The 24956-nt window shown below is 47.4% G+C and overlaps 1 protein-coding gene across 1 annotated transcript; it reads right to left on the bottom strand.

Moving 5' to 3' along the window:
• Positions 1-227: 227 nt before the first annotated feature.
• LOC144166770 (uncharacterized) lies at positions 228-21348 on the bottom strand. The gene is made up of 4 exons (XM_077696260.1): positions 21239-21348; positions 15590-15728; positions 12918-13161; positions 228-628 (listed from the first exon to the last, which is right to left on the bottom strand). Exons 1-4 carry the CDS (start codon positions 21327-21329, stop codon positions 311-313), a joined length of 792 nt encoding a protein of 263 aa, XP_077552386.1. The 5' UTR covers positions 21330-21348; the 3' UTR covers positions 228-310.
• Between the last annotated feature and the right edge of the window lie 3608 nt (positions 21349-24956).

The raw sequence follows: 24956 nt of genomic DNA on the forward strand, positions 1-24956 counted from the left end.
TCGCTTGGCCAGTACGTCATCTCATAAAACTCAACAAAGATGTTTTCTCTCTGGCAAGTACCACTACTATCTTTTAAAGCGTGTTTTTAAAAGTCTGAGTGCACATGCTGATGGCTGTGTTGTACTGAAGATGGATGTCATGAAAAAGGTAAAATGATGGTTAATATGGCAACCAAAATCACAGTTAAAAAAAAATACAGCCAGCCAGCACGCTTTGTCACACAGTAAAATTTACAACTTTTAATATATACCCTCTTAAAACTTCAAAAGCCCCCACAAAGCCACCATCTGTGCGTCCTTATGACAGGCATTACACCAGGCTAGTGTCTCTCCGGACACTCTGCAGCAAATAGGCCATGTCGCGGTCCATGAGCGTGACCCTCTTTGAGTGTTGGGCCAGTGCGTTTGCCCCCTGTAGGACGGCCACTAGGATTGCCTCGGCAGCCTCCTGCAGCACCTGGAGGGCGATGGCCTGTATGAAGAGGCGCTTCCTGGCAACCTTCCTGAGGATGGCACGCACGAGCCGTTCAAAAGGTCGCCGCAGGAGGAGCAGTCTGGTGGAGAGCTGCGGTCGCACCATCTCCTGAAGAGCTCCATAGCCTGTCCACCTCTTCACTGGAGCTCTGCCCTGCGCAAAAAAAAAAAAAGTGTCCTTACATGTAAGTGCGCACCTCGGGGACAGCCGGCAACATCTGTGCCTGCGCATTCATGTGATGAAGCCGCATGTTGCGTCAAAGGTGCGACGGCGGGTTTGCTGCATGAACAAAACTTGTGGCTGATTGCGATGCCTTCAATCACGTAGCTTTGAGTCACCAAGAAAAAGTGCACAAGCTTCTGCATGTACAATTTGCTCAAACGAGTTGCGTACAAGGTCGTTCGTTGCTGACAGGTAGAAGGTGAAACTGCCTGCCATGGAAAACACCTGCATTGATGTGAGAAGGTACGAATGGCAGCTACAAATTATGACCAACATCATGTCGCTAAATAGGATCTAGCTGTGACCTGCTGCCACTTTGCACTTATAGAAAAACGAAAAAACGAGCCTGGAAATGCACAATCTCTACTGATCATTAGTGATAAAAGTTTTGCTGAGACAAGTAGGCACTGGGCCAATCACAAAATCGGCCAGTCACACTCAATCGCAAAATGTTGCTGGCAGTGTGAACCAACAAGAGCTCGTTTCCCCACTCACAAAGTCTAAAACTGTGCCAATTGCCAGTGGGATAGGTTTTGTCTGACACGTGATATTTGTGCACTAGCCTGTACTTGACAGGTGCTTTGAAGTTTTTTTCGTGACAAATGCCACAATGAAACATGTTGAAATGAACCACCACAACTTTTGTTCATTCACAGGCAAATAATGCCAGTGATATTAATACACAATTACAGTTCAGTGGTATTACTGTACCAAATGATGCATAACAACCCACCTCTTCCTTACACAATTTTTAGAAAATTGAGCAGGAATAGTCGTTCTGCCTCTCACAGCAAACATTTATTCCTCCAGGTAACGACGACTTTTGTCAGTGTATACTAAGTCAAGATTTGCAACAAGCTTCCTTACACAGTTACCTTATCCAAATGAACACTTTTTTGACATCACTGCCTTTTTGAAAGCATATTTTTTATCCTATCTTTCCTAAAATAGGGTTTTTCCCTATGTGCCACACAATGATTACACTTGTGTAGTCCAACATTTTGAAAATCCAATTTGATATATAGGAAGCAATAGTCTTAAAATTTTCTCCGTATTTCCTTGTTTCGTTTCTTGGTTAGCGTAAATATCCTAAACGAATGGTTTCACATTGTCAGATCGTACTTGTGATTTAATCTTTCTGGTTCACTTTTTGGCATATTTCTTACGCCATGCTCCTCATGTGCTCACACGGTGCCCTTATTTTCATGTCTTGTATTTCTGTATGTTTTCCTATGCTCCTCCATATCAACTGATGTGTTTTGAATGGGTCCATAACGAGCTGATAGCTAAGGAACCAGACATTACTGCTTGATTTTCATTCTGGTGAAAAGTGCAAAATAACCAATTCAATGTCAAGACATCACTGACAGCAATATCAATATACTGAATTACACTAATGACACATGCATTCATGCAGTAAACAAAAGAATTTGCAAAACAATGTACGTAAAAAAAAAGAACAGGAGTTCGTTTCGAGCCAACTTTAAGATGGGAGATGGCTCTTAAAACAACTTTTAATTTTCAAGCAAACTCTGTGAAACTTGTCAGTCTTGCTGCTTTTTTTTCCACTGATTTCAAATATGCCATTATTTTTTGAGTCAGTCAATTAGTTCTCAAGATAATAAGAGATAATTAACCATTTGTGGTGGAATAGAGAACAGTGTTAGTCATAAAAATGTAATATTTATATTCTTCAATACTGGTGAATGCAATAAGATAATCGGTTTTTGGTGCACCACTTGGAACTAATTTTACAGCTCATTAAACTTTGGTGTTTGAAATGGGAATTCAAAATGGTTCCTTGCCACTGGTGCAACCAAAGTTCCATGAGCTGTAAAATTAGTTCCAAGCAGTGCATCAAAAAACCAATTCTCTTATTGCATTCACCAGGGTTCATAGTATTGAAAAATATAAAGATTACAGTTTTATGATTAACACTGTTCTGTCTATTGTTCCTCCACAAATGGCTAATTATCTCTAATTATCTTGGTAACTAATTGATTGACTAAAAAAATAATGCCATATTTAAAATCAGTGGGAAAAAAGCAGCAAGACTGACAAGTTTCACAGAGTTTGCTTGAAAATTAAAAGAAGTTGTTTTAAGGGTGCTCACTGGTCTTAAACCAAAAAAGTTTATTTTTGCAGTTATGATGATGAAAATTGGGGGGCATATGTAGTTTTTCATTCTGATTGTAGATATTCAATTTGTTTTTGAGTAAAAAGATTATGTTCAGATTTATTTGGATTTTTATATTCGATTTTTTGACAGCCTTTGTAAAAAAACTGCTGAAGGGATGCAGCTAAACAGGGTACGAGTGAACTGTGCACAAATCGAGGCGTGCAATAAGACTACCATTATCGTTCTACCTGGTATGTAGCAGAAGTTACAACCGTTTGAAATTTGGGCTTCCAAGGTGGAAACCAGAAAAACCGGTTTTCCCTTCCAACACCAAATTTCAAACGGTCGTAACTTCTGCTACATACCAGATAGAACGATAATGGTAGTCTTATTGCACGCCTCGATTTGTGCACAGTTCACTCGTACCCTGTTTAGCTGCATCCCTCCAGCAGTTTTTTACAAAGGCTGTCAAAAACTCGAATATAAAAATCCAAATAAATCTGAACATAATCTTTTTACTCAAAAACAAATTGAATATCTACAATCAGAATGAAAAACTACATATGCCCCCCAATTTTCATCATCATAACTGCAAAAATAAACTTTTAGATCAAAGACCAGTGAGCCCCCTTAAGAGCCATATCCCCCCTTAAGGAACTGTGAATGCAATGCACAACCTTACTCTATTAAAAAGGCTAGGACGTTCATACCTCACCACAGTTTTGTTCAATGGAGAATAATACAGCCATAACTGAGGAATTAGTATATTTTCAAGGAGAAAATTTCGAATTATTCACTCTTTCAACTGTAACACGATGTGTTACCTAAAGAGGCCATGAGTCAAAATACAAGTTTCGTTCATTGAAAAGACTGCTTTGTTGCAATAACATCGATACCAATTTTAATACAAACTTCAAACAAATAATCTCAATAATAAGAACAAGATGAAGCTGTGGTGACGCACCAACCGTTTACTCGCCTAGTCTTATGATGTCACAGGGACTTGTTCGTCTGACGGCTGCTGCTGGTTGACGCTGCCAACAAGAAACATGACTGTGCTGCTTCTAGTTTCATTTCATTGTACATTACTTAACCTGCAGTTAATAAACGGGGTTCTGATCATCAGACCCAGACGCACCGCAAGAAGTTTCAGTAGTCGGTCCTGTTAGTTAAGCGCGGGTTCCTGCTGCATAGTGTAGTAACCCTGGCCCCTTCATGTTGTGGTGTCACCCGTGCCCAACCAGCCGTCTGGTGGCGCCGTCCACGACGGGTACTGGGATGGGCGTGTCTGAATAAATCGCTGGTTGTTGTGATGATGATGGGTGCAGATGTGACTTTGGTCCCTTCATAGCATCTGGGCCAACTCAAAACACAACATGGTGTCAGAAGTGGGCAAACAGACACCTTTTCTCCTCCTCACCAAGGCAGAAGAAGAAATCATGGCTGACGAGCAACAGACTCCTGAATGCAAAAGGCTCGGGATTTCGCTTCGGCAACCCGACGCGTTCGACTTCACTGACGCTGCATCTTGGCCAACCTACGCAGCGGTCTCCGGAGTCTGCCACGCCTCTGCCGAAGTACATGCCGTCAAAAGTAACTGGAACATGGTCTTCTAAATTTACAGGAATTTCTTCTTCCAGAAACTGCCTGGCTGCATCGGTGTGGGTTTGAAAGAGTCCTCCCTAATAAAAAAAGCTTCCTGTAAACCGGTTATGGCTATCCTTAAGCCAGCAAGACAAATATTTTGCGATATTCACAAATCCTTGTCCCAATTACTGATGATGGAACCTGTGCGCTCACTTTTATATTGTATGGGCCCCGAAAGTCGTCCTCTGCTTGTCACTTTCTCGCTTTCTGCAGACAAACTGCTCTCCTACAAGAGCGTCGTCAAGCATTTTACCGAACACTTTGGGCACCCGGCTAACGAGCTCTATGAGTCTTCTCGCTTTCATAAGCACACTCAGGAACCGGTCGAAAGTGTTGACACTTATTACACAGAATTATGCAGACATGTGAAGTGTTGCAACTACCTGTCCGTTCAAATCGAAGAGCGCCTCACGCGTGACAGGTTCATGTTCAGCCTCCGAGATGCTCACCTCTCCGAGCAGTTGTGCTGTAATTCCAACTTATCGCTAAAGGAGGCTCGGACTCAGGCGCGGCAGTGCGAAGACGCCCAGAAAGAAAAAGTGGCAAAAGGAACTGCCAAAAAATTTACGCCGGTCGAACTAGACGCAGCCAAAGCTCACAAAGCGCCGCGACGTCAGGAGGCCAGGCAGCGGTACGCGCCGCTCAAGACTCAACTCTCCGGCGCAGCTACTTGCTCTTTCTGCGGATGTTCACCGCATCCTCACTCAGAATGCCCAGCACACGTGTCCCTCTGCAATTATTGCCAAAAGAAAAGACATTTTGCTGAGTTCTGTCGTTCCCGTAAAGCAAAAGCAACCAAGGTCACCACTATCCACTTGCATACTGTTGTTGCACCCGAGCACGCTAAGTACGTGGACTCTGGTGCTGAAGTCTCAGCAGTGCTAGCTGATTTCCCTGCAGTACGCCTTCAGCTCGCCAAAGTGGACAACTTGTTGACAGGTCCAGGAGGGCAACCGCTTCGTGTACCAGGATTATATGTCTCCCAGCTTTTGTGGCAAGGGAAAGGACGTCCACGGTGACTCTATGAAGTGCAGTCGCTCACTACTCCGCTACTGGGTTTCCCCACGCTGCAGACACTATAAGTAGTCAGATTCTTAGGAGATGTAGCGGCTCCTCAGCCGAAGCATCAAGCGGAACTGTTTAAGGGCCTCAGCACGCTGACAGATGAGTACCAAATCAGACTCAAACCTGACACTGTCCCATTTTCAATTAGTGCACCTAGACATGTCCCCATCCCATGGCAAGGGGTGGTTCGACAGGAACTTGACGGAATGGAGGCCAAAAGAGTCATTTGTAGGATAGATAGGCCAACACCTTGGTGTGCGGTACTCGTAGCAGTCCAAAAGCCTCGGGTGGTTACTGACTTTGCATTGACCTCACTCGTCTAAATGAGGTTTTGCTTCGAGAAAGCCAATATTGCCAACCGTCGAGCAAGTTCTTGGTTTGATAGGCGATGCAAAAGTTTTTTCTAAGCTAAATGCAACAGCCGGGTTTCACCAGGTCAAGCTTGCTCCAGAGTCTCAACAGTTGACAACTTTCGTAACACCTTTTGGTCGATACTGTTTTTGTCGCCTGCCGTTTGGTATCACATCAGCCCTGGAATACTTTCAGGAACAGATGGCAAGGATCCTCGAGGGTCAAGAAGGCGTCGCAAATATGATTGACGACATCCTTGCCTTCGGTCGCGACAAGAAAGAGCACGACGCCTGCTTGGAACAAGCCATCTCTCATCTCTAGAAAGCTGGAATCACTCTAAACCAAGATAAGTGCTGCATTGGTGTGTCCGAAGTGCCTTTCCTAAGTGTGGTCGTCTCAGCCGATGGCATCAGACCCGATCCAGACAAACTGGAGGCTATCAAGACTCTTAAAGCATCCAAGAACGTTGCCGAACTTCGCCGACTTTTCAGGATGGCGAACCACCTAGCTAGGTTCCTTCTTAACATCTCCGAGATTACTGCACCCCTCCGTGCTCTTGTGAGCGAGAAAATGGCCTGCTCATGGCACCACGAACAAGAGTCAGCCTTCAGCAAGATCACACTGCTGGTATCAGATCGGTGCATGGCTAATTATCACCCCTCCTATGCCACCACGATTTCGGCGGATGCCAGTTTTTTTGGACTAGGAGCGGTCTTCAAATGCAACATTCAGGAGAAAGTCGACCAGCGGCATTTGCTTCTCACTCCATGACGGCCACGGAACAGGGGTAGAGTCAGACAGAGAAGGAAGCTCTGGCGGCGGCTTGGGCAATGAAAGGGTTCAATGAGTTCTTATATGGCATAAACTTTGCCATCAAAATGGATCATCAACCACGAGTCACCCTGTCTAGCAATATGGAACTGGATATGCTCCTTCCTCGTGTTCAAAGATTGCGCCACAAGTTCATGCACTACCAGTTCACCACGCAGTATGTCCCAGGCAAACTACTAGCAACAGCCGATGCTTCCTCGAGAATATCACCGAAGGTTTCTTTTCCCCTTGAAACGGTGGAATTGTTTGCAACAGAATTTGTTAGCAACGCATCCTCTACTTTGCAATTGAATCCGGCTGAGATCAAGAGAGCCCAAAGCACGGATGGCGAGTGCACATCCCATATTTCTCTAGCCTAATGCGATTGGCCTCATAAAAAGAAGCTGCATTTACATTTGACATGTTATGCTGTGGTAGCTAACGAGATCACAGCCTGTGATGGTCTTCTGCTCAAGGGTCCCTGCATTGTGGTTCCTACTTCCTTGAGACCAGCAGTCCTGAATCTGCTGCATGGCGGTCATCAAGGTATAAACCGGTGCAAAGCGAAAGCCAGAGATTCGGTGTGGTGGCCGGGGATCGCAAGACTTTGAGTCCATGGTAGCCCGATGCGAATGGTGTGCACACACTCGGATAAATCCGGCGGAGCCACTTATTTCCACCCCCTTACCAGGTCGCCCATGGGAGGTTTCGGGTATGGATCTCTTCCACAGCAAAGGACAAACGTTTTTGCTCCTCGAGGATTATTACTCCAGCTTCCCTGAGGTAATTACCCTACAATCGTCTACAGCTTTTGGAGTCGTTGAGGGGCTCAAGAGCACATTTGCTCGACATGGTATCCCGGAAGTTGTGAGATCTGATAATGGGCCATCGTTTTCCTCCCATGAGCTTGTTTGCGACTCCTATGGTTTCACCCCTGCGATTAGCAGCCCGCATTTTCTTCAATCGAACGGAGAGGCTGAAAAGATCTGGTCCGCACAGTGAAGGACCTGCTTGGCAAATCAAGTGACCCACATCTACCTTTGCTCAGCTACAGAGATACACCGGGAGTGAATGGTTTAAGCCACGCTCAGCTCCTAATGGGGAGGCAAGTCAGAACTCGCACACTGACGACAAAACAGCTGCTGCAACTGTCCCAACCCGCGAGAGACGCAGTACCCACAGGTGATGCGTCTTACAACATGAAAAGCGAGTGCAACGCTAACCAGTGAGACGAGGTGCACCGCAACACCAGCATCATTGGGCTAGGCCACAGCCTCTACTGCAGATAGGAGAACGAGTGTGGGGTTCGGCGTGAAGGAGATCGAGCTACAGTGTTAAGTGAAGGCCAACGACCTCGCTGTTACATTGTAGAGACTGATCAAGGTGCAGTCCTGCAGCTTAACCGTCGACACCTGTCGGGGTTCTCACAGCAGAATCAAACGGATCCTGCAATTCCTACGGACCTAATGCAGGGTGCCACTACTGCAAATCCAATGGCGGGCATTCAGGACAGTCGCAATGGCCCTCGAGGTGTTCGGAGAACATGCAGTGGCCGTCGTGTAGTCCCACCAGCCCATCTGCACTTGTAAGGCTACAAAAGTTTTTGAAGGAAGGAGGTGTTGTGGTGACACCCGCATTCAGCCAGCTGCCTGGTGGTATTGCCCGTGACGGGGACTGGGATGGGCATGTCTGAATAAATCACTGGTTGTTGTGACGCTGACGGGTGCAGATTAGACTCTGGCCCTGAAGTGAATAGCGTCCGGGTCAACTCAAAACGCAACACTTCACAAGGGTGGGATTTGACAAAAAGTAGCTCAAAAAACTTCAGGCGCCAATGCGATTAGTTTCGCAAGGGCCTATCACCCAGGTTAAGAAAACAGCGTTTATGCAAGCTGGTGTGAAGCCATTGCATGCAAAGCTCTTCTTTACTAACTTCAAGTTCCACTGCTACAGCAATGACATGAATAGCCAATGTTACACATTTTTCCAACAACACTACCCTTTACCGCTTGAGTGCACAAGCATTATAACTGGTTTATTTCGAAAGTGGAACTGCGACATAACCGACATTGCGTGCACAGTCCAGTAACAGGATGGCTACAGCCGAGAGAGAAAAGTTGGAAAAATCTACACAATGTGTTCTTTACTTCTCATTTTCTAATATGAGCACTATTTCATCCTCTTCTCTTCTGGGACACTGAAGGCTGAATAACTTTTGTTTTGACCAAAATAGTACCCCTTCATAGCTCTTTTTCCTTTTTCTCCGCCCCAAATGGTGCTCTGCTTGGAAAGAAATAATTAAAGCTGGAATTCACCTCCACCATTTTGCTCCCATTTCTCGTGAGTTAAAACTTGCTCACTGCTACCACCTCCAAGAAGTGTAGAAAGTTTGCCATGTCGTCTCTGCTAACAATCTCCCATTTTGAAGCCTGGATATGGTACTTTCACATGCACACACACAACATGCACATGCGACACTGGCCGTGAGGGATGAGAGCTCTCACATTCACCTGCACTAGTAGACCAAGCATGTCATTGAACTTAAATCAAAACTAAAACAACACGTGCCACCTGTGCTAGCAACACAGTCTTTTCTTTACAGTTTAAAACTTCAAGTATCTTTCAAAGCTCAAGCAAACTCTGCCAATTTTGTTTTGCACATGTAAATGATCCTAGAGCAACATCTATACGAGCTGTGACATGTATCTTAAAAAAAAAAATGCTCAAAGGCCAACTGCAGTCAAATTTTCAACCTTCTGAAAACGTTACTTCCATATAGTCTGCCTAAAAAGACTGCAAGATATAAAAATATGACAGCTGCAATACGCGTAGCTGCGGTGCAAGCGACCATCAAAAATCAAAGATTCTGAAAGCGAAATTGTGGACAGCACTGCCATTACGGACAGGCTGAAGTGGCGTTCCAGCCGTCCCAGCCGGCAAGCGAGCGGCGGCACGCGACGGACCGAGAGGGGCAAACCTGTGCGCAACGCTTTGCCCTCGCCGCAGTATTAGAAGTGTGCCCAGCGGAGCTCGACCGGTTATCCTGGTTGGCCCTAGGCAAAAGCACAGGGCCGGCCGCAATGTCACTTCCGATTCACAGCTGTTTGCGCGATCCCTCGGCAGGTGCAGCGTTGCCTGCGACGGAGCTATTTTAAACGCGCATGTCTACGCCCGTTACAACGGACTCTCTGAATCCGGAAAAAAAATGTCCGCTGTAGTCGAAGTATGCAGTATCCGACGGGGGGGGGGGGGGGTATGAGTCCAAAAGTGGGTACTTTGACCGATATTGCATATGCATAGTACAACTTTGTTCTTTCTACATGCCTGCAGCACCTCTGCACAGTGTTCGCGCGAGGGCAAAGAATTGCGTAAACACCGTTTCCAAAGCTTAGAACCGGCACTTGGAAAAGGCCTAGCGCTTGCGGTCAAGCGTGTAAAGACGCATGATGAGCTGAGCAAATAAAGCAAGAATATAACTAGGCGCAATTATTAACCATCTATAAAACATCAGTCGTGGCCATCAGCATTAGCTAGGCTCTTTTAAATCCCCTCACGACGAGGCAGGTTTTCCCGAAACCATTCGTCAAATAAATCGGATCGCTGCCTGACGTTCCCTCAAGCCAGCTTCCAGATTTTTAGCGATTTTAGTCTGGTCATTGAAACAGCCGTAATGAAATAATTTGATGATGGACAGCTGTAAAATCGAAAATTAGACCAGTTGGACTGCGCACGGTTACCGGCAGATTGCACACAATGCACACCGAACGGAACGGGAACGATGCATGCGTGGGAATAATAAAAGCCGAACTTCACTTAACCCGAGTTTTTTATTACATAAAAAAACTGACGAGGGCAGACTCGCCTCTGAGTGCACCACTTTTTTCAATCTCATCCACGACCGGCTTTGATCTCACCGGAGTCGCGTTTATCGGCACCGGCCTTGTTCTTGACGGTAGAGCGGACCGTCTGCTTAGACAGGCCTGTACTTTTGGCGATGTCGGCCTGTTTTTCCCCATGTTCGACAGCATTAATTACGCTTAATTTATCGGACAGTGAAATCAGCTACCCTGCCGCTCATGCCGCTGGTCGCACACACACACAAAAAAAGCTACTAGCACTGGCTTGGCTGCGCCAACGACCCGGCTGCCAGCAATGTTGCCAGACATAACAGTTTTCTTGCCAAAATAAACAAAGAAAAAGCAGATCGGATGCCAGCCTCGTGGAAGTCCGCTATAAACATTCAGTCGAAACAATTTTCGCCCAAAATTTAGTCTGTTGTAGCCGATAGTCTGCTCTAGCCGGGTCCATATGAGCGGAGTGGACTCCATTTAAAATGCATGGGGACCAGACAAACCAACAGAAATGGTCTGTTGTAACCGAAAGTCCGTTGTTGCCGGATCCGCTGTAACGAGCGTAGACTGTAACTAATTACAGTCATGTCCCAGTTGGATTGGTGGTACGTACTGTACGTTCAAAGTAAATTTAACCAAGGTGAAATTTGAGTGCAGTTGGCCTTCAAACCAGCTTTGTCGATCTCACGCCACCATTTACAATTTATGACACCACAAGTTGCATTACGTAAAAAATGTAAAGGCAGCGATACCCATTTTGTTTTTTTTGTTTTTTTTTTTGTAATGTGAAGCTTTCTTGCTCCAAAGTACACTGCAGGAAAACCAACTTTCTCTGACGACGATGACGATCATGGGTGAAGTGACAGATGGCTGAAACATGAAGCTTTCTCTGGTCGAGAGCCAATGTCTTCAAAGACTGAAATCGAAGTCCAAAATCCAAATCGTTATAGCCAAAAAACACCGCCGCAGAGCCAACTTGGTTTCCACAAGGCATATCAAGTGCTTCAACTGATTCCTGTGATGGAATCAAGACTGGGTCCTCACAGTATGAAGCGGATGTGTATCCGACTGCGCCATTCCAACACGGTTGAAGCAGTTTGGATTTCGGACTTTGACTCAGGTTGCTTCGCATTGTTTCGCATTGTAACCATCTTTCTCTTAATAAGAAAGGGGCTATGATTTTTGTCCTTATTGGACAACCGCTGCTGATTCCAGTAGCATATCTACATTCTTGGCACTGCAATTTGCCAATACCCAATTTGCTCGGTTAGTATCTTAACCCTTTCAGGGTCACAGACATACATGTATGTCCTCTGCAAACACCTTCAAAATGGTCAATATTGTACATGTACATCATCGCTTGTATGTTTAAAAAGCGTGCCTTTTTCACCAACTTCTCTTGCTTGGCATGTGCTGCCACACTGCGGAAATACAGAAGTCAATTTATTTTCTTGGCCAATGGCTGTTCTTTTGATTTTTTTTTTATGATTTACTTCAGTGGCGGGCCGGCTATCGCTTGGCGCACCTGGTAACGAGGGGGCGCGCTGGGTATCGCCCACCTAAGGCCCCTTACGCCCACCGGGCACCTCTCACTTCTTGCGCCTGCCACAGACCAAGGGCGCTTGCGAAACTGATGAGGCTCTTTTCTCCTTTTGTTGTATTTTTTAGGAGCGGTGCACCGTCTATCGCTCGTGCATCCAGCTGCGCGTGTGGGCGCAGCAGCTGGTTTTGGTATCGTCCTCCGGGCGCTTCCCGCTTTTTGCGCCCGCGAAACTGATGTCTATCTGATTTTGATTCACTCAAAAGGTGCTGGCTTGTTGCTCTCCCGTTTTTATTTAGAATTTTTCTTGTGTTACTCATGAATAAACCACATGTAAGTTAACAACACAAACGATTTTTTTGTCACTTTATGGTCACCCTAAAATCTCTAAATAAATTCATCCAAAGAATTTAAATCAGCAATAAAAAAAATCGACCCTGGGGGGTCACATTTGCCGAAAAAATTCGACCCTTAAAGGGTTAAAAGAATAAGCATCGCAACAACGAAACACACGAAAGAAACAACTAACAAACAGAACGCTGCGTCTCTGGGACATAGCCAGCGGGGGGGTTTGGGGGTTCGAAAACCCTATAAATTTTTTCCCCGGGCAGCGCGTAAGCGAGGCTTAGTATTCCTTTCGGCAAAACTCCTCCTTTCCGATAGCCCATAACCACCTCCGAAAAAAATTTCTAGCTACAGCTCTGCTGTGTCTGTTCATTATCTCCTTCTTGTGTTTCGTCATTTTTTTTGCCGTTTATTCCTTTAAAATATACCCACTGTTCCATTTTAGCAAGTTTAGTGTCTGTTTAAAGTAAAGCAACACAACATTTCACGCACCTTCTTCAAATGGCGCTTACTGGGCTGCTGTGAACTGCGAGCCTTCTGTGGAGACTTTGCCCTGGATCGCTTCCCAGAATGCCTGCTGCCGGACACCTCTGGTGACCGGCCAGTGGACTTGCGTGGTGAAGGGACCGGTTCAGGCTGGGGGAGAATCCAAGCACCCCAGCGCGAGAGCTTTCTCGCTGGGCTGGGAACGGGCTTGGGACCCGTGGGACTTTGGGTATCCACATCCTTGGCAAGACTGCAGAAGGAAACACCACATAAGATCCTACAGTAACGCCTATTTACCAATTGCGTAACACACCTATACCAGCTGTGGTGTATAACTGGCTTTGGAGCTAGCATGCTGATAGGAAAGGGAAAATGGCGGCTGGCAAATAATGGTTACATCAAGTGAGGAACCCAGTAAAAGCCGCTATAATGCAGCCAAAAACACACATACAAAAAAAAAGGAAGTATGTTTTTGGACTAATGCGCCAAATGCGCCAAAAAATTTCATATCCACCTCAAATGCAGCTTAACGGCTGCAAAGGACAGCCGTACAGCTTCCTTAGTAACTTTGCAGCTGGAGAAAAATTCGCGAAACAGCCACACAACAACACTGTCCCTTGATCCTTGCGGCCTTCATGACAATGTGAAATGCTGCGGTACTTCCTCCCCTCTGCACCTCCAGCTCATGTCTTTGCCCCTCCCATTCAGCAGAGAACACTTCTCTTTAATGTCAGTTGTGCACCCGCCAAACTTGCATCGCTTATGTTTTTACCAATGCCTGGTGGCCACTCTGCTCTGTGAGGGTTCCCAGAACCCCTCCCACATTTGGTGCTACCCTTAGTTCACATCAGCAACAAAACAGGCCACTGATTCAAGTCACCTGGGCTTTCAGGTGGAATTTGCTATTCAGGCGGAAGCTGCGATGTGCGGTTGCACTCTGCCATGCGGCCAGCGTTTCTTGATGCGAAATGTGGTTTGTGGCATGGTGTTGGAAAAAACGTTTGTGTGGATAGTATTTTTTCTGCGTGATTCGTGAGTTTGCAAATGCCTTGTAAGGAGTAGCAAATGCCTTGTAAGGAGTAAACTTGAGGGGGACGACGGGTCCTTTCCCTCTTTGAAGAAAGCCACTACTATGGATTCCCTCCAGGATTTTGGAATGTGCCCCGAAAGCCATATTTTATTATATAGATGTAGAACTGTTTCAAGTGTGTCTGCGTGTAGGTGTTGTATCATTGTATATGTGACGTTGTCTGGGCCTGGAGCTGAGGGTTTACACGTGCTCAGAGCAGCCCTCAGCTCATGCAGTGAAAACTGAGTTATAAGAAGGTGCTGACCTATTGTATCTAGTAAAGGCTTCTTTTCGGCCGCTTGTTTGTGTTTTATGAAAGTGTCTGTGTAGCGTGCTGAACTGGACACGTGTTGGAAGTGTTGTGCGAGTGTGTCAGCCTGGTCTTCGAGTGTGTCCCCTGTTGTGCTGACCAGAGGCAGGCTGTGTGTTTGTTGTCCTTTGAGTTTGCGTATTCTTGTCCATACTTTTCATGTGTCGGTGTAAGAGTTTATTGATGTCATAAATGAACGCCAACTATCTCGTTTTGCCTGACGGCAGACACGTTTTCCTAAAGCCTTTGCCCTTTTGAACAAAAGGAGGTTTCCCGACGTGGGGTACCGACGTAGGATACCCCACGCCTTGTTCTGGGCCTCTCGCGCCCACCTACAGTCTTCATTCTACCATGGCCTCCTCTGGTTGCGCAGGGCACCAGAGGCGTGGGGAATGGACGTCGAGGATGTGCGCCGTGAGCAGTTGGGTTGCCTGCTCAACGTGTAGGTGTGTTATGGACGTGTAGTGTAGTTTAGATGCCTCTGTAAATGTATTCTAGTGCTTCATTAAACCTGTTCTGGGAAGATGGACTGCTTGGGCCTTTACCTATATATGTTAGTGAGGTGGGGAAGTGGTCACTACCATATGGGTCAGTGCCCACACCCCACTCAAGCCATGGAAAGAGAACTGCACATCCAATAGCCAAGTCAAGGTGTGAATAAGTGTTGTGTCCTACATTATAATATGCCGGCTGTTCCTGGTTGAAAAGACATGCTCCCGACGATGTGAAGAATTTCTCAATGAGGCAACCTCGGGCATCCGTGCGAGCAGAGCCCCAAAGAGAGTTATGCGCATTCAGGGCGCCTATCAGAATGAAAGGTTCGGGTAACTGATCTACTAGACCCTCGAAATCTGAACTCGAGAGCTGGAAGTCAGGAGGGATGTAAAGAGAGCATAGTGTTATAAGCCTATTGAAGATTATCGTTCAAATGGCAACAGCCTCTAGGATGGTCTGTAGTTGGACAGTGTGGCACGCCAAGTATTTCCGGGCAATGATGGCCACACCGCCTGAGGATGTGCCACCACCATCTCTGTCCCTCCTAAATACCATGTAACTATTCAAGAAATTTGTGTGCCTGGAGTTTAAATGGGTTTCTTGAAGACACATCACACTTGGCTGATTGGAATGCAGTAACTCATAGACATCGTCAAGATTTTTAAGAAGGCCTCTGCAGTTCCATTGCATGATATTTTGTCTTCCCATTATTGAAGTTTAGAGCGACTGGAATATGTGCGTGTTTATGTGTCGATTTTCGGGGCTTGAACTTTTGGACGGGGTTTTTTGACCTTCTCTACTGACCTGGATGCCACAGCCCTTTGCTGTGGTGCACGCCGGAACGGCTCCACGTCCATGTCGTCATCCGAAGTCATGAAGGTGCCCTGTGAACCGGACTCCCTGTACTTGGACTTGGCCCCCTTCCTGGTGCCCTTCGTTGGAGCTGCAACCGCCAAGGGCGTCAGGAGTGCCCCAGGTGGCAGAGGCGGTGTGGCGGGGGTGGGGACTGCCGCGGGTGCCTCTGTTTCCATCTCCTCCGTGCCCTCGCGTGCACTTTGGGCCAGTGGAGAGGAAGCAGTGGATGCAGCGGCATCCCCAATTGACGTGGTTGCCACCACAGCCGCTGCTGGCTCAGCAAGCGGTGTGGGGGCGGGACCAGGTCCGACTCACGGTACTGGGTTCCCGCCAAAACGAGACGCCGCTCCGCCCCCCGGCGAGCCGTGTCGGCATACCTCCCCAGGGGGAAAGAGATGAACCTCTTTTGCGCCTCTGGGAAAGTGATGTTTTCCGTGACCTAGATGTTAATTATTTTTTCTCAAGTTTGAACCGCTCGCAGGTTCGCAAATATGCAGCGTGAGGTCCTTGGCAATTGGCACAAAGGAATTGATTAGATGTACAGTCATCAGTGAGATGGTGTTAGGCGCACTTGGCACAGGTTGGTTGGCCCCGACACGAGTCAGTACCGTGCCCGAACTGCTGGCACTTGTAGCCAGAGTTACTGGATATATACAAGTTGCGAAACTCCCCATAGGCCCCATGTATAAAAAGCCGGTCTTCGGTTGCCCCCCTGCGCCGGGGCAAGCACGGGGCAAGTTGACTAGCCTGTCGTCTGTCGGCAGAACGTTGAAGCAGTACTCGAGTGCTTGCGGCTGCTGCTGTAAGTCATAAAAAAGAAAGGTTGCAAAAACAGAAGTAAATTTTCCCTAATTAATGTATTCTAATTTAAAAAGAAAACTTTATTTTACAAAAAATTTTGAGTAATATTAGTTAAGCCAAGTTCAGTTTTTGTATCCCAGGTGCCGCGCGCGTCGACTTGCCCCTCAGCTTCCACAGAGCAGGGGGGCTAACGCCACCAGGATTCTGAAGTGGAGTTTCGCAACTGTATATATTGAGTAACTCTGCTTGTAGCAGCGATACGGAGTCGGGATGTACGCTTGGACGGAGCACGAGACCAAGCCTGCTTTAATGGATTCAGGAAGTGTGGAGCGGTTGAAAGTCAAGATTATCTGTTTTGTGGGGATTTCCCGATTATCCCGTCTGATGGTGATATGCCTCACTGCAGCAGTTACACCCGATCTTTCAGGCCTTCCAACAGATCAGCTTCAGTCTCATTCAATAAATCTGTCTCCGAAATCACACCCTGAGAGCTGTTGAGGCTACGACGGGGTGCGACTCTGACACTGGTCGGCGACTCTGGCTAGTTTCGGTTTCCGAAATTGTGGCGATCCTAGCGGCAGGGTGCTGCGGCGTGGCCCTTCCCTTTCCCTCAGCGTTTCTTTCTTTCCACACCATGCATGCTTCCGCGCCTCCTCACGCATGCGCAACAGCTCACTGGCGCCAATATTTTTTTTTCTTTCCTTCGGCGCCCGCGGCGGCCAAGTTCGGTGCTTGCGTGAGCGAGCCGGCGTGCGAAGGGTTGCGCAGGTTGCCTTAACGCCTCCAGGGGCTAAAAGTTTTGCTGCATTATAAAATATATTCGAATGTATTCTTAATATGGGGCCGCGGAGAAAGGAGCGTCACCAGTCCTGCGCAGCTCTGTGTGCAGCAACACAGGGCGAAACAGTTCGGCCAAGTTTCTCGTCTTCTGCAAAGATGAGGGGTAAGCAAATTAGCTTTGTACAAGTTATAGTAATGTCCAAACAACCCGACCGATCGCACTCTTCTGTTTTCAAAATACTTCGCGCGTGTACGGAGAAGTTAATAAGACATGTCAGTCGTCTTGGAGTGGAAACTAATGTGTAAACATACCCCAGCCTTGCAGGTACAAAAAGTTTTAATAGAAGTAAATGCGCGTTCGGAGCGCACACTGTTGCTCATAAGGTGAATTTGAGGCGGCATTGCCGTTTTATGATTGCCTTAGTAACTGCTTGAACATCGATTCAGGATTCTTATCAATGTATTTTTTCTTGTTGTTTCGTGCAGTGGGTTTGAGTCTTGGTTGGGGCCCCAAGTCGCGGAAGATTTGAGACTTGATTGGACGTTTCCTCTGTGGTGAATCTCCTCAACCCCTCCAAAGTCATCACGCTGCACCTGCTCACAAAGCAGGCAAGCTCAACTGTACGCGCTTCTTGTCATTGACTTCGTACCTATTACCACGGCGATTGTTGGCGTGGGGGCGGTGTGCCCTGACCAATTTTTCCTGTGCCATCTTGCTCCAAAAACGGATATTTGCGGCAAAACTGCTGCCAAGTGTTTCTTCCTTCAGCGCTCCGAAAAATCTGGCGAATACCGCGGTGTTCAATGCCACTCGATTTGCACAGTGATCAGTGGAAGGCCAAGCCGAAATACATGCGTTGTCTGCAGCCCCCATTGCAAGCGTTTCGCTCATTAAAAACAAACAAAAAAAACAAAGTAGCATTGCCGGCTTTGCTCTTCAATCTAACGTGCGCGCCCGCGCCTTGTCATCTTATCGCGAGTGGCCTTGCTGTTCCATAGTTCTAAGTTAGAAGCGTCATGCTGTATCGGACAGGATGAGATAAGAGTCGCGGCCCAGACACGAGCTAGAGAGTAGCTTGTGACAACCTAGCCGATATCTGGAAGTAATGAGCACGGTACATTCGGCTTACAATACAGGAACGGTTTTTTTTGTGCACGTCTTCTCTCTCTCCCCCCCCCCCCCCCCCCTACCGGTAATGAGACTGTTCACGGGCCATTAAAAGAAAAGACGGTGCGTTCGTTTTGTGTTGCGATTGTGTTCTGTGCTATACGACGTGGTCGCGCATTATTTTTGTACGCAGATATAATCCAGCAATGAGTGGCCAATAGTGCGGTTATTGTGTTGCAACATTTTTTTCTCGCTGCATTTTGTTGGTGCGAACATGATTTCTCGGCAGTGTATGCAGGTTAATGTCCGGGTTAACGCTTTCTTTTAGAGTTTGCGTTAACTGGCCAAAAAGACCGGTAGCAGTATGTACCAACTCGCCCACATCAAGCTTTTGTTACTTCAAAAAGACCGGCCTTGAAGCATACCTGTGCGTGCGTTCTTTTATTTTATAGGTTCCCGATTACTGTGTCTCTGAACTGAAACGAATTTCTTGAATGTCTAAGAATATTCCTGTCTCGAGGCGAGCCCAAGAGATAAGTATACATTGAGTGGGACCTGTCAAGTTCTTTTCTTCTCCCGCCGAGGTGTGCGCGAAAAAAAAAATCTATAGTGACTAAAACTTTCGAAGTTCTGCTTGCGTAATCAGTTATTTTGTTTTTAAATGTATATCTCGCACGTTTTGTTCCCTATTGTGCAATGTTGTATGCCTAAATTTGCATGTCGTAATTTTACTTAGAGTCCAATAGTGTGTTCATAACATGTATGTGCAATATATGAAAGTAGTGCATGTTTTTTCATGACTTCGAATCAAAGATGTCCTCATATAAATTTTGAATAAAAGAAAACCGAAAAGAATGTTTATGTAACGCTCCAATTAATATTGCCACAAATACAATAATTCGACACCAGAAACCTACATGTTTTCTTCGTTCAATTATGAAACGCGTTACTGCACACACATACCAAACGACGGGCGGTGGCCATTCCGAAGCATCGCCGCCGCACGTCCAACTTTCGCGCCTGGTGCCATTGCCGAGCGGCCCATGAGAAGCGGCCGGCGCGAAAGTTGGGCAAGCGTCGGTTGCTGCGGCCGGCGCCCGGCGGCCCAGCCCGGCTGCCGCGGAAAAAATGACGTCAGCAGCGTCCGCGACGTCACCAACGTCCTTTCCCCCGTCTCCACTCGTTGCCATGACGATAAATGCAACGTTTTTCAGACGCCACGTACCACTAGGTGAGGATTTGGCGCTGTTGGCGCGAATTACGCGGGACCACTGTGGATGCTAGAGAGGCCGCCCCGTGACTCTGATGGCCAGATCTGCCATGCAGGTTTGGGTCAGGAGGTTAGTGGGTTGTTGCTGTGTCTTGACATTGACTAACACTTCACCGGTACGGAGTTTCTTAGCATCGAACGATTTTCCGAGCATGCCTTCCAGGAATTTAGTGATCAGGAATACGGACTTGGAAGAAACAGGGTTTGTTTTGTCAACTATCCCAATAACCAAGAATCGAGGATAGTTGTCAGGTTTCAGAATGTTGATTGTTGGAAGGGATTGGAAAGAAACTTCGGTGCGGCCCCTTTTCAGGGACCGATCACATATTGGGGGGGGGTTTGCATTATCCATATGGCATAGGAAGAAGCAGGGGACGGGGGTACTTTCTTTGTCAGCCTTACCCTGATAGCTGACGAGGTCCCGGAGCTCCCAGCCCTCCCTCCCAGTTGGAGCTTGACCTGGGCTCCGACAGGCCGTTAGTGGTTTCTCACCCTCCACCTATAAACACCGCCACGGTGGATTACAGTGCGAGTATGGGGGCTGGGGGTCCGCGGTGTCGCCAATACCGTCACCAAGATTACTCAAGGTGCCCCATGCGGGGCATGTTTACAAGAGGTATTCAGAACATTGAATTTGGAACAGGTGGGTGTAAGGGCTAATGGATAATACCTCAGTAAACTCAGATTTGCTGATGACGTTGCCTTGCTAAGTAACTCGGGGGGCAAATTGCAAAGCATGATTACCGCACTGGACAAGCAGAGTAGAATCGTGGGCCTGAATATTATCATGCAGAAAACTAAAGTAATGCTCAATAACCTCGGGGGAGCACAACAGCTTGAGATAGGCGGCGAGGCTGTGGAAGTAGTAAGCAATTATATCTACTCAGGCCAGTAGTGAGCCCGGATCCCAACCATGAGGCAGAGATAATTAGAAAGATAAGAATTTGGGGGAGTGCATTCGGCAGACCTTATCAGATAATGAACGGCAGCCTACCATTGTCCCTGAAGAGGAAAGTGTTTAACAGCTACATTTTACTGCTACTCACCTATGGGGCAGAAACTTGGAGGCTTACTGAGAGGGTTCAACTTCAATTGAGGACGACACAGTGAGCAATGTAACGGAAGATTATGTTAAGGGACAAGAAGAGAGTGGAGTGGGTCTGGGAACAAATGCGTGTTAATGACATATTAGTAGAAATTAAGGAGAAGAAATGGCTATGGGCAGGGCATGTAACACGAAAACAAGATAACCGTTGGTCATTAAAGGTAACAGAGTGGATCCCTAGAGAAGGCAAGCGTGGCACGGGGCAGCAGAAAGTTGGATGGGCAGATGAAATCAAGAAGTTTGCAGGGGTAAATTGGCCACAGTTAGCACAGGACCAGGATAATTGGAGATCTATGGAAGAGGCCTTTGCCCTGCAGTGGGTGTAAACAGGCTGATGATGATGAAGAGCGGTATAACCATGCTCTTGGTAAGCTAATCTATCAATATAACAGCAACTTGAATTTTGGCGTCAGTGTCTCTTTAAAAGTGTGTCTACTACGGGCTGTACATGGAAGTCTGCAGAAATCTCACACATCACCACAGAAGCTCAAAATATTCCTGAGAAGAGGGAAAGGCGGCGAGCGGTGCACTCACAAGTTGGGGTCGGCGCCCACCTGCAACAGGTAAGGCACGGCACTGACGGGATTGTCCGTGGTGGCAACAAACTCCCTGTTGCCATTCCCATCCAGATTGTCCACCGGAACGCCCGCGCAGGTACAACAAGGCGGGCAACTGTACCCCTGCCACCCAAGCACTTTTAGCTCCGTGACGTGCACATCCCACGATCACTAATTGCTCAATGCAATGTACAATATGGCCACAAAACGAGATGTGGCAGAGCAATAGGACAGCACGACAACACATTGCAAAGCAATGCGCTTTCAGGACTAGAAGTCCACAGGGCACACTTTCAGCTAACTGATATGTGCCTCAGTTTCATGGTGTCACAACACACCCAGTTTTGTGCCCGTGAAATGATGAACCACATCTCGGGCATCACCTTCAAACACACAGCCCGACACTTGGCCATCAGGCAATGGTAAATGTAGCTCCCATTCAGCACATGTAAGAGTGATATATTCATTTTAGTGGTAGCTACAGAACCGCTTTGCCCTCTGTGCCCGTGGATTCATTGCTTGGAGTGACATACGAGAATCAAGCGTTTTTTAGCAGGGGCGAAGAAGCGACAAGACACGTTGTTGCAAACTGTTCTCTATGACAAGCTGCTCGCTATTGACAAATTCAGTGCACCAAGGGAGATGTTCACATGAGCTTTTGAGTACATGGTGGCTGCATCACTTAGCAAGGCTGAATTAAAGGAGAGAAGTTGGCTTTAATCCACATAAAAAGCACTACGAACCTGAGGGGAAGTGCAAGCAGAGCATACTGCGTAGTTCCACAGTTACAGTGTATCGAAGATTTCCTAGCGCAGAACGGACTATTACGATAAAACACCCAGAACTCCCTGCATCTGAACAGCTGTGCTCAAATTTCGCTTTACAGCTAGAGTGCATTCATCACGTTACATACATAAGTACATTAGAAGTGTTTTCATTGTGATTGCTTTTTTATTGTGACTGACTGATTTTTATTTATACCTACCCCTTACCCACGACTGTCCCCAGCAGAAATCTGTACCATCAAGAGTCTGAATCGGCACAAATTTCAGTTTGCTGGCAGTCCAACCTAAAGTCTTTAGGGGCAGAAATGGCCATTTAGGTTGGCAATACAGAAATGTACTTGAACAAGGAGCAGTACTTGTAGGTCATGTCCCACCTTGTACTTTTATTCACTGTACAACAAACACTGGACTCCGTGCTAGGTCCAAATACGTATGCTCAGACGGACCAGCTAGCAGGCTGGAAACCCCACACAGTAAATAATTCACCCCATATCTGCCTGCTTTGCTGCAAACAATATCGAATGTCAAAAGAGGATAGCATCTGGGTCGCCACTGTCACCAAATGTCTCGTCCTCCGGTCCCCTTCTCCCGATTACCTGGACCCCTCTATGCCTCTCACTCCTGCTCCTTTGCTGCCCCTGAAACAATCCTACCTTATCATTCTCCCCTTCTCTACTCTCCCTCCAATCCTCCTCCCCCACCCATTCCAATCCCCTTCCATTCTCGCCTTATCTTTTCTTCTCTGGCCCCTCTCTCACTATTATCTACCTCCTCCCAGGTCTGCCCACATGTCCTTCACCTTTGCCCCTCATGTCTTTCCCCTTCTGTTCCCCTTTGCCCTCCACTGACCTTCCCTCTGCATCCTTTCCCCATCAAAATCTCATATACCTGTTCCTCCTTCCCTTCACTATCCCCTTCTGCTTCTTTCCTCCCCTTTCTCCACCTCTCCCTCTCATTACATTCTTTCCCCCTGGCATTTCCCCTTTCCCCATTCCCACTAACCTACCTATCACCAAGCATGCTAAAACCAGCGATGAGTGATAAAAAGTGTGCGTCTTGGATTAGGCACCAAACTTGTGAGGACGATGATATTCTGGCTCAGATTAAGAGAACGAAGTGGGGTTGGGCTGGAAGTGTATATTGGAGAATTGACTGCGCAACCAGTGGAACTACGGTGCCCCGGTAATGGAGTGACAACCGAGAGATGGGACTAGAGGTAAGGGAAGACCAATAACTCAGCAGAGGAATGAGATAAGAAAATTTGGTGGCAGAGGATAAAGTTGAACAGTGCGGCACAGGGGCAGTCAAAAGTCAGTACGCCCGGCCTGCATCCTACAGTGGACACAAACTAGGCTGGTGATGATAATTACAACTCATCCACCTCGGCCTCACCATTCTCATTACCAACTCACTCAACTGCATCTCACTCTCCCCTTCTGCGTTCTCCTCCCCTCCCACCGCTCGAATATCAGAATCCCCATTTCTCTGACTCCCTTTAAATCTCCTCAGCGGGGGCGCATCTCTACACCAGCACTGACCATTCTGAAAAATATTGCAGAGCTACCTGATATGGAAATCATCTGGGTTCCTGGGCATGAATCCATCGACGGTAATGAGGCAGCTCACACCGCTGCCCGCGCGTACATACACCGGGCCATTACCCGAGACGGAATGTTCTCCGCTGACGCCAAAACGGACCCACTTCTCCGGTATTCAGACGTCCTGGAACATTATAGGCTCGGCAGAAGAATATTCCCACCACCTCATCCTCAATTAACCAGAGAAGAAGCCACCACTCTTCAGCGATTGCAGACAAATTCTTATCCCCACAGCACCCTCCTCCATTCCATCTACCCGACTCAGTATCCCTCCCTTTGCAATTTCTGTCCAACGCCGGGCACCCTGTACCACCAGGTATGGGAGTGCCAACAAACTCCAAACCTACCCCCAATCCCCTTCCCAACTTTTGAGCAGTGGATGGCTCGTCTGGTCGATCCGGACCTTGGACACCAGCAAGAACTGGTCAAAAGGGCCTGGATGGCAGGTCGCAGCCTGGGTATCCCGGAATAAGGATGCCCTCCACCGGGCGAGTGCCCTGCCATCAGCACTTGAGCTCAATAAATGTTTATTCTCCTCCTCCTCTCCTCACAACCGCAATCCTCCTCCTCACTTCGTTCCCGTCCAAAGCCTCCCCATCCCCTTCCCGCTACTTTCTCCCTACTCCGGGAACCCCACCCTCTTGCATATGCTACATTTATCTCCTCCTCTTCCCCTCTTTCTCTCCCTCTACTCCCACCACCACAGCACATTCGTTTTCCCGGGCCCCTATTTCCCCTCTAGTACACCCCTTCATTCCAAATTCCCTTCCTTTGCTCTTTTCCCTTTCCTTCTTCTAGTGACCTCTCTCTGCATCCCACTTTCCCTCCTTTTTCTCCCTCTTCTTCCCCTCACCAACTATTCCCAGTGCGAAGGCTCACCAGTAATGTTTGCTCTCCATGAAAAGCCAGCGGTGTCGGCAAGGGCGTTTCGGTGGCAGAATGGTTGAGCTCACGTGGGGACGATTTCCCGGCCGCTCTTCGCGAGATGCCACCATGGTTAGTCAATCAAGCGGAGAATGAAAACGTCCCTGCTGTTTACAGCGATAAAGAGGGGGTCGCACGAGGAGCTACGAGCTGGGTCGCGATACCGTTCTGCATCAGCAGTATTTTGTCCCGCTTCTCAGCTGTGGCACAAGCTTCTTCACGTGGGACATCTCACTAAACCGACACGACAAACGGTGCGATTGTGCAAGCAGACATCGACAAGAATACAACGCTAACGCTTGTTCGAGCACTGAAAGCCTAGGTTTTTTGAGGCACGGTTTTTGCTGCCTCCCTCAGGCTACGCAACGCTGCAAGCGCTGCACACGCG

Source organism: Haemaphysalis longicornis, unplaced genomic scaffold, assembly GCF_048455015.1.
Source record: "Haemaphysalis longicornis isolate Haplotype H1 unplaced genomic scaffold, Haemaphysalis longicornis Haplotype H1 scaffold_1, whole genome shotgun sequence".
NCBI lineage: Eukaryota > Metazoa > Arthropoda > Arachnida > Ixodida > Ixodidae > Haemaphysalis > Haemaphysalis longicornis.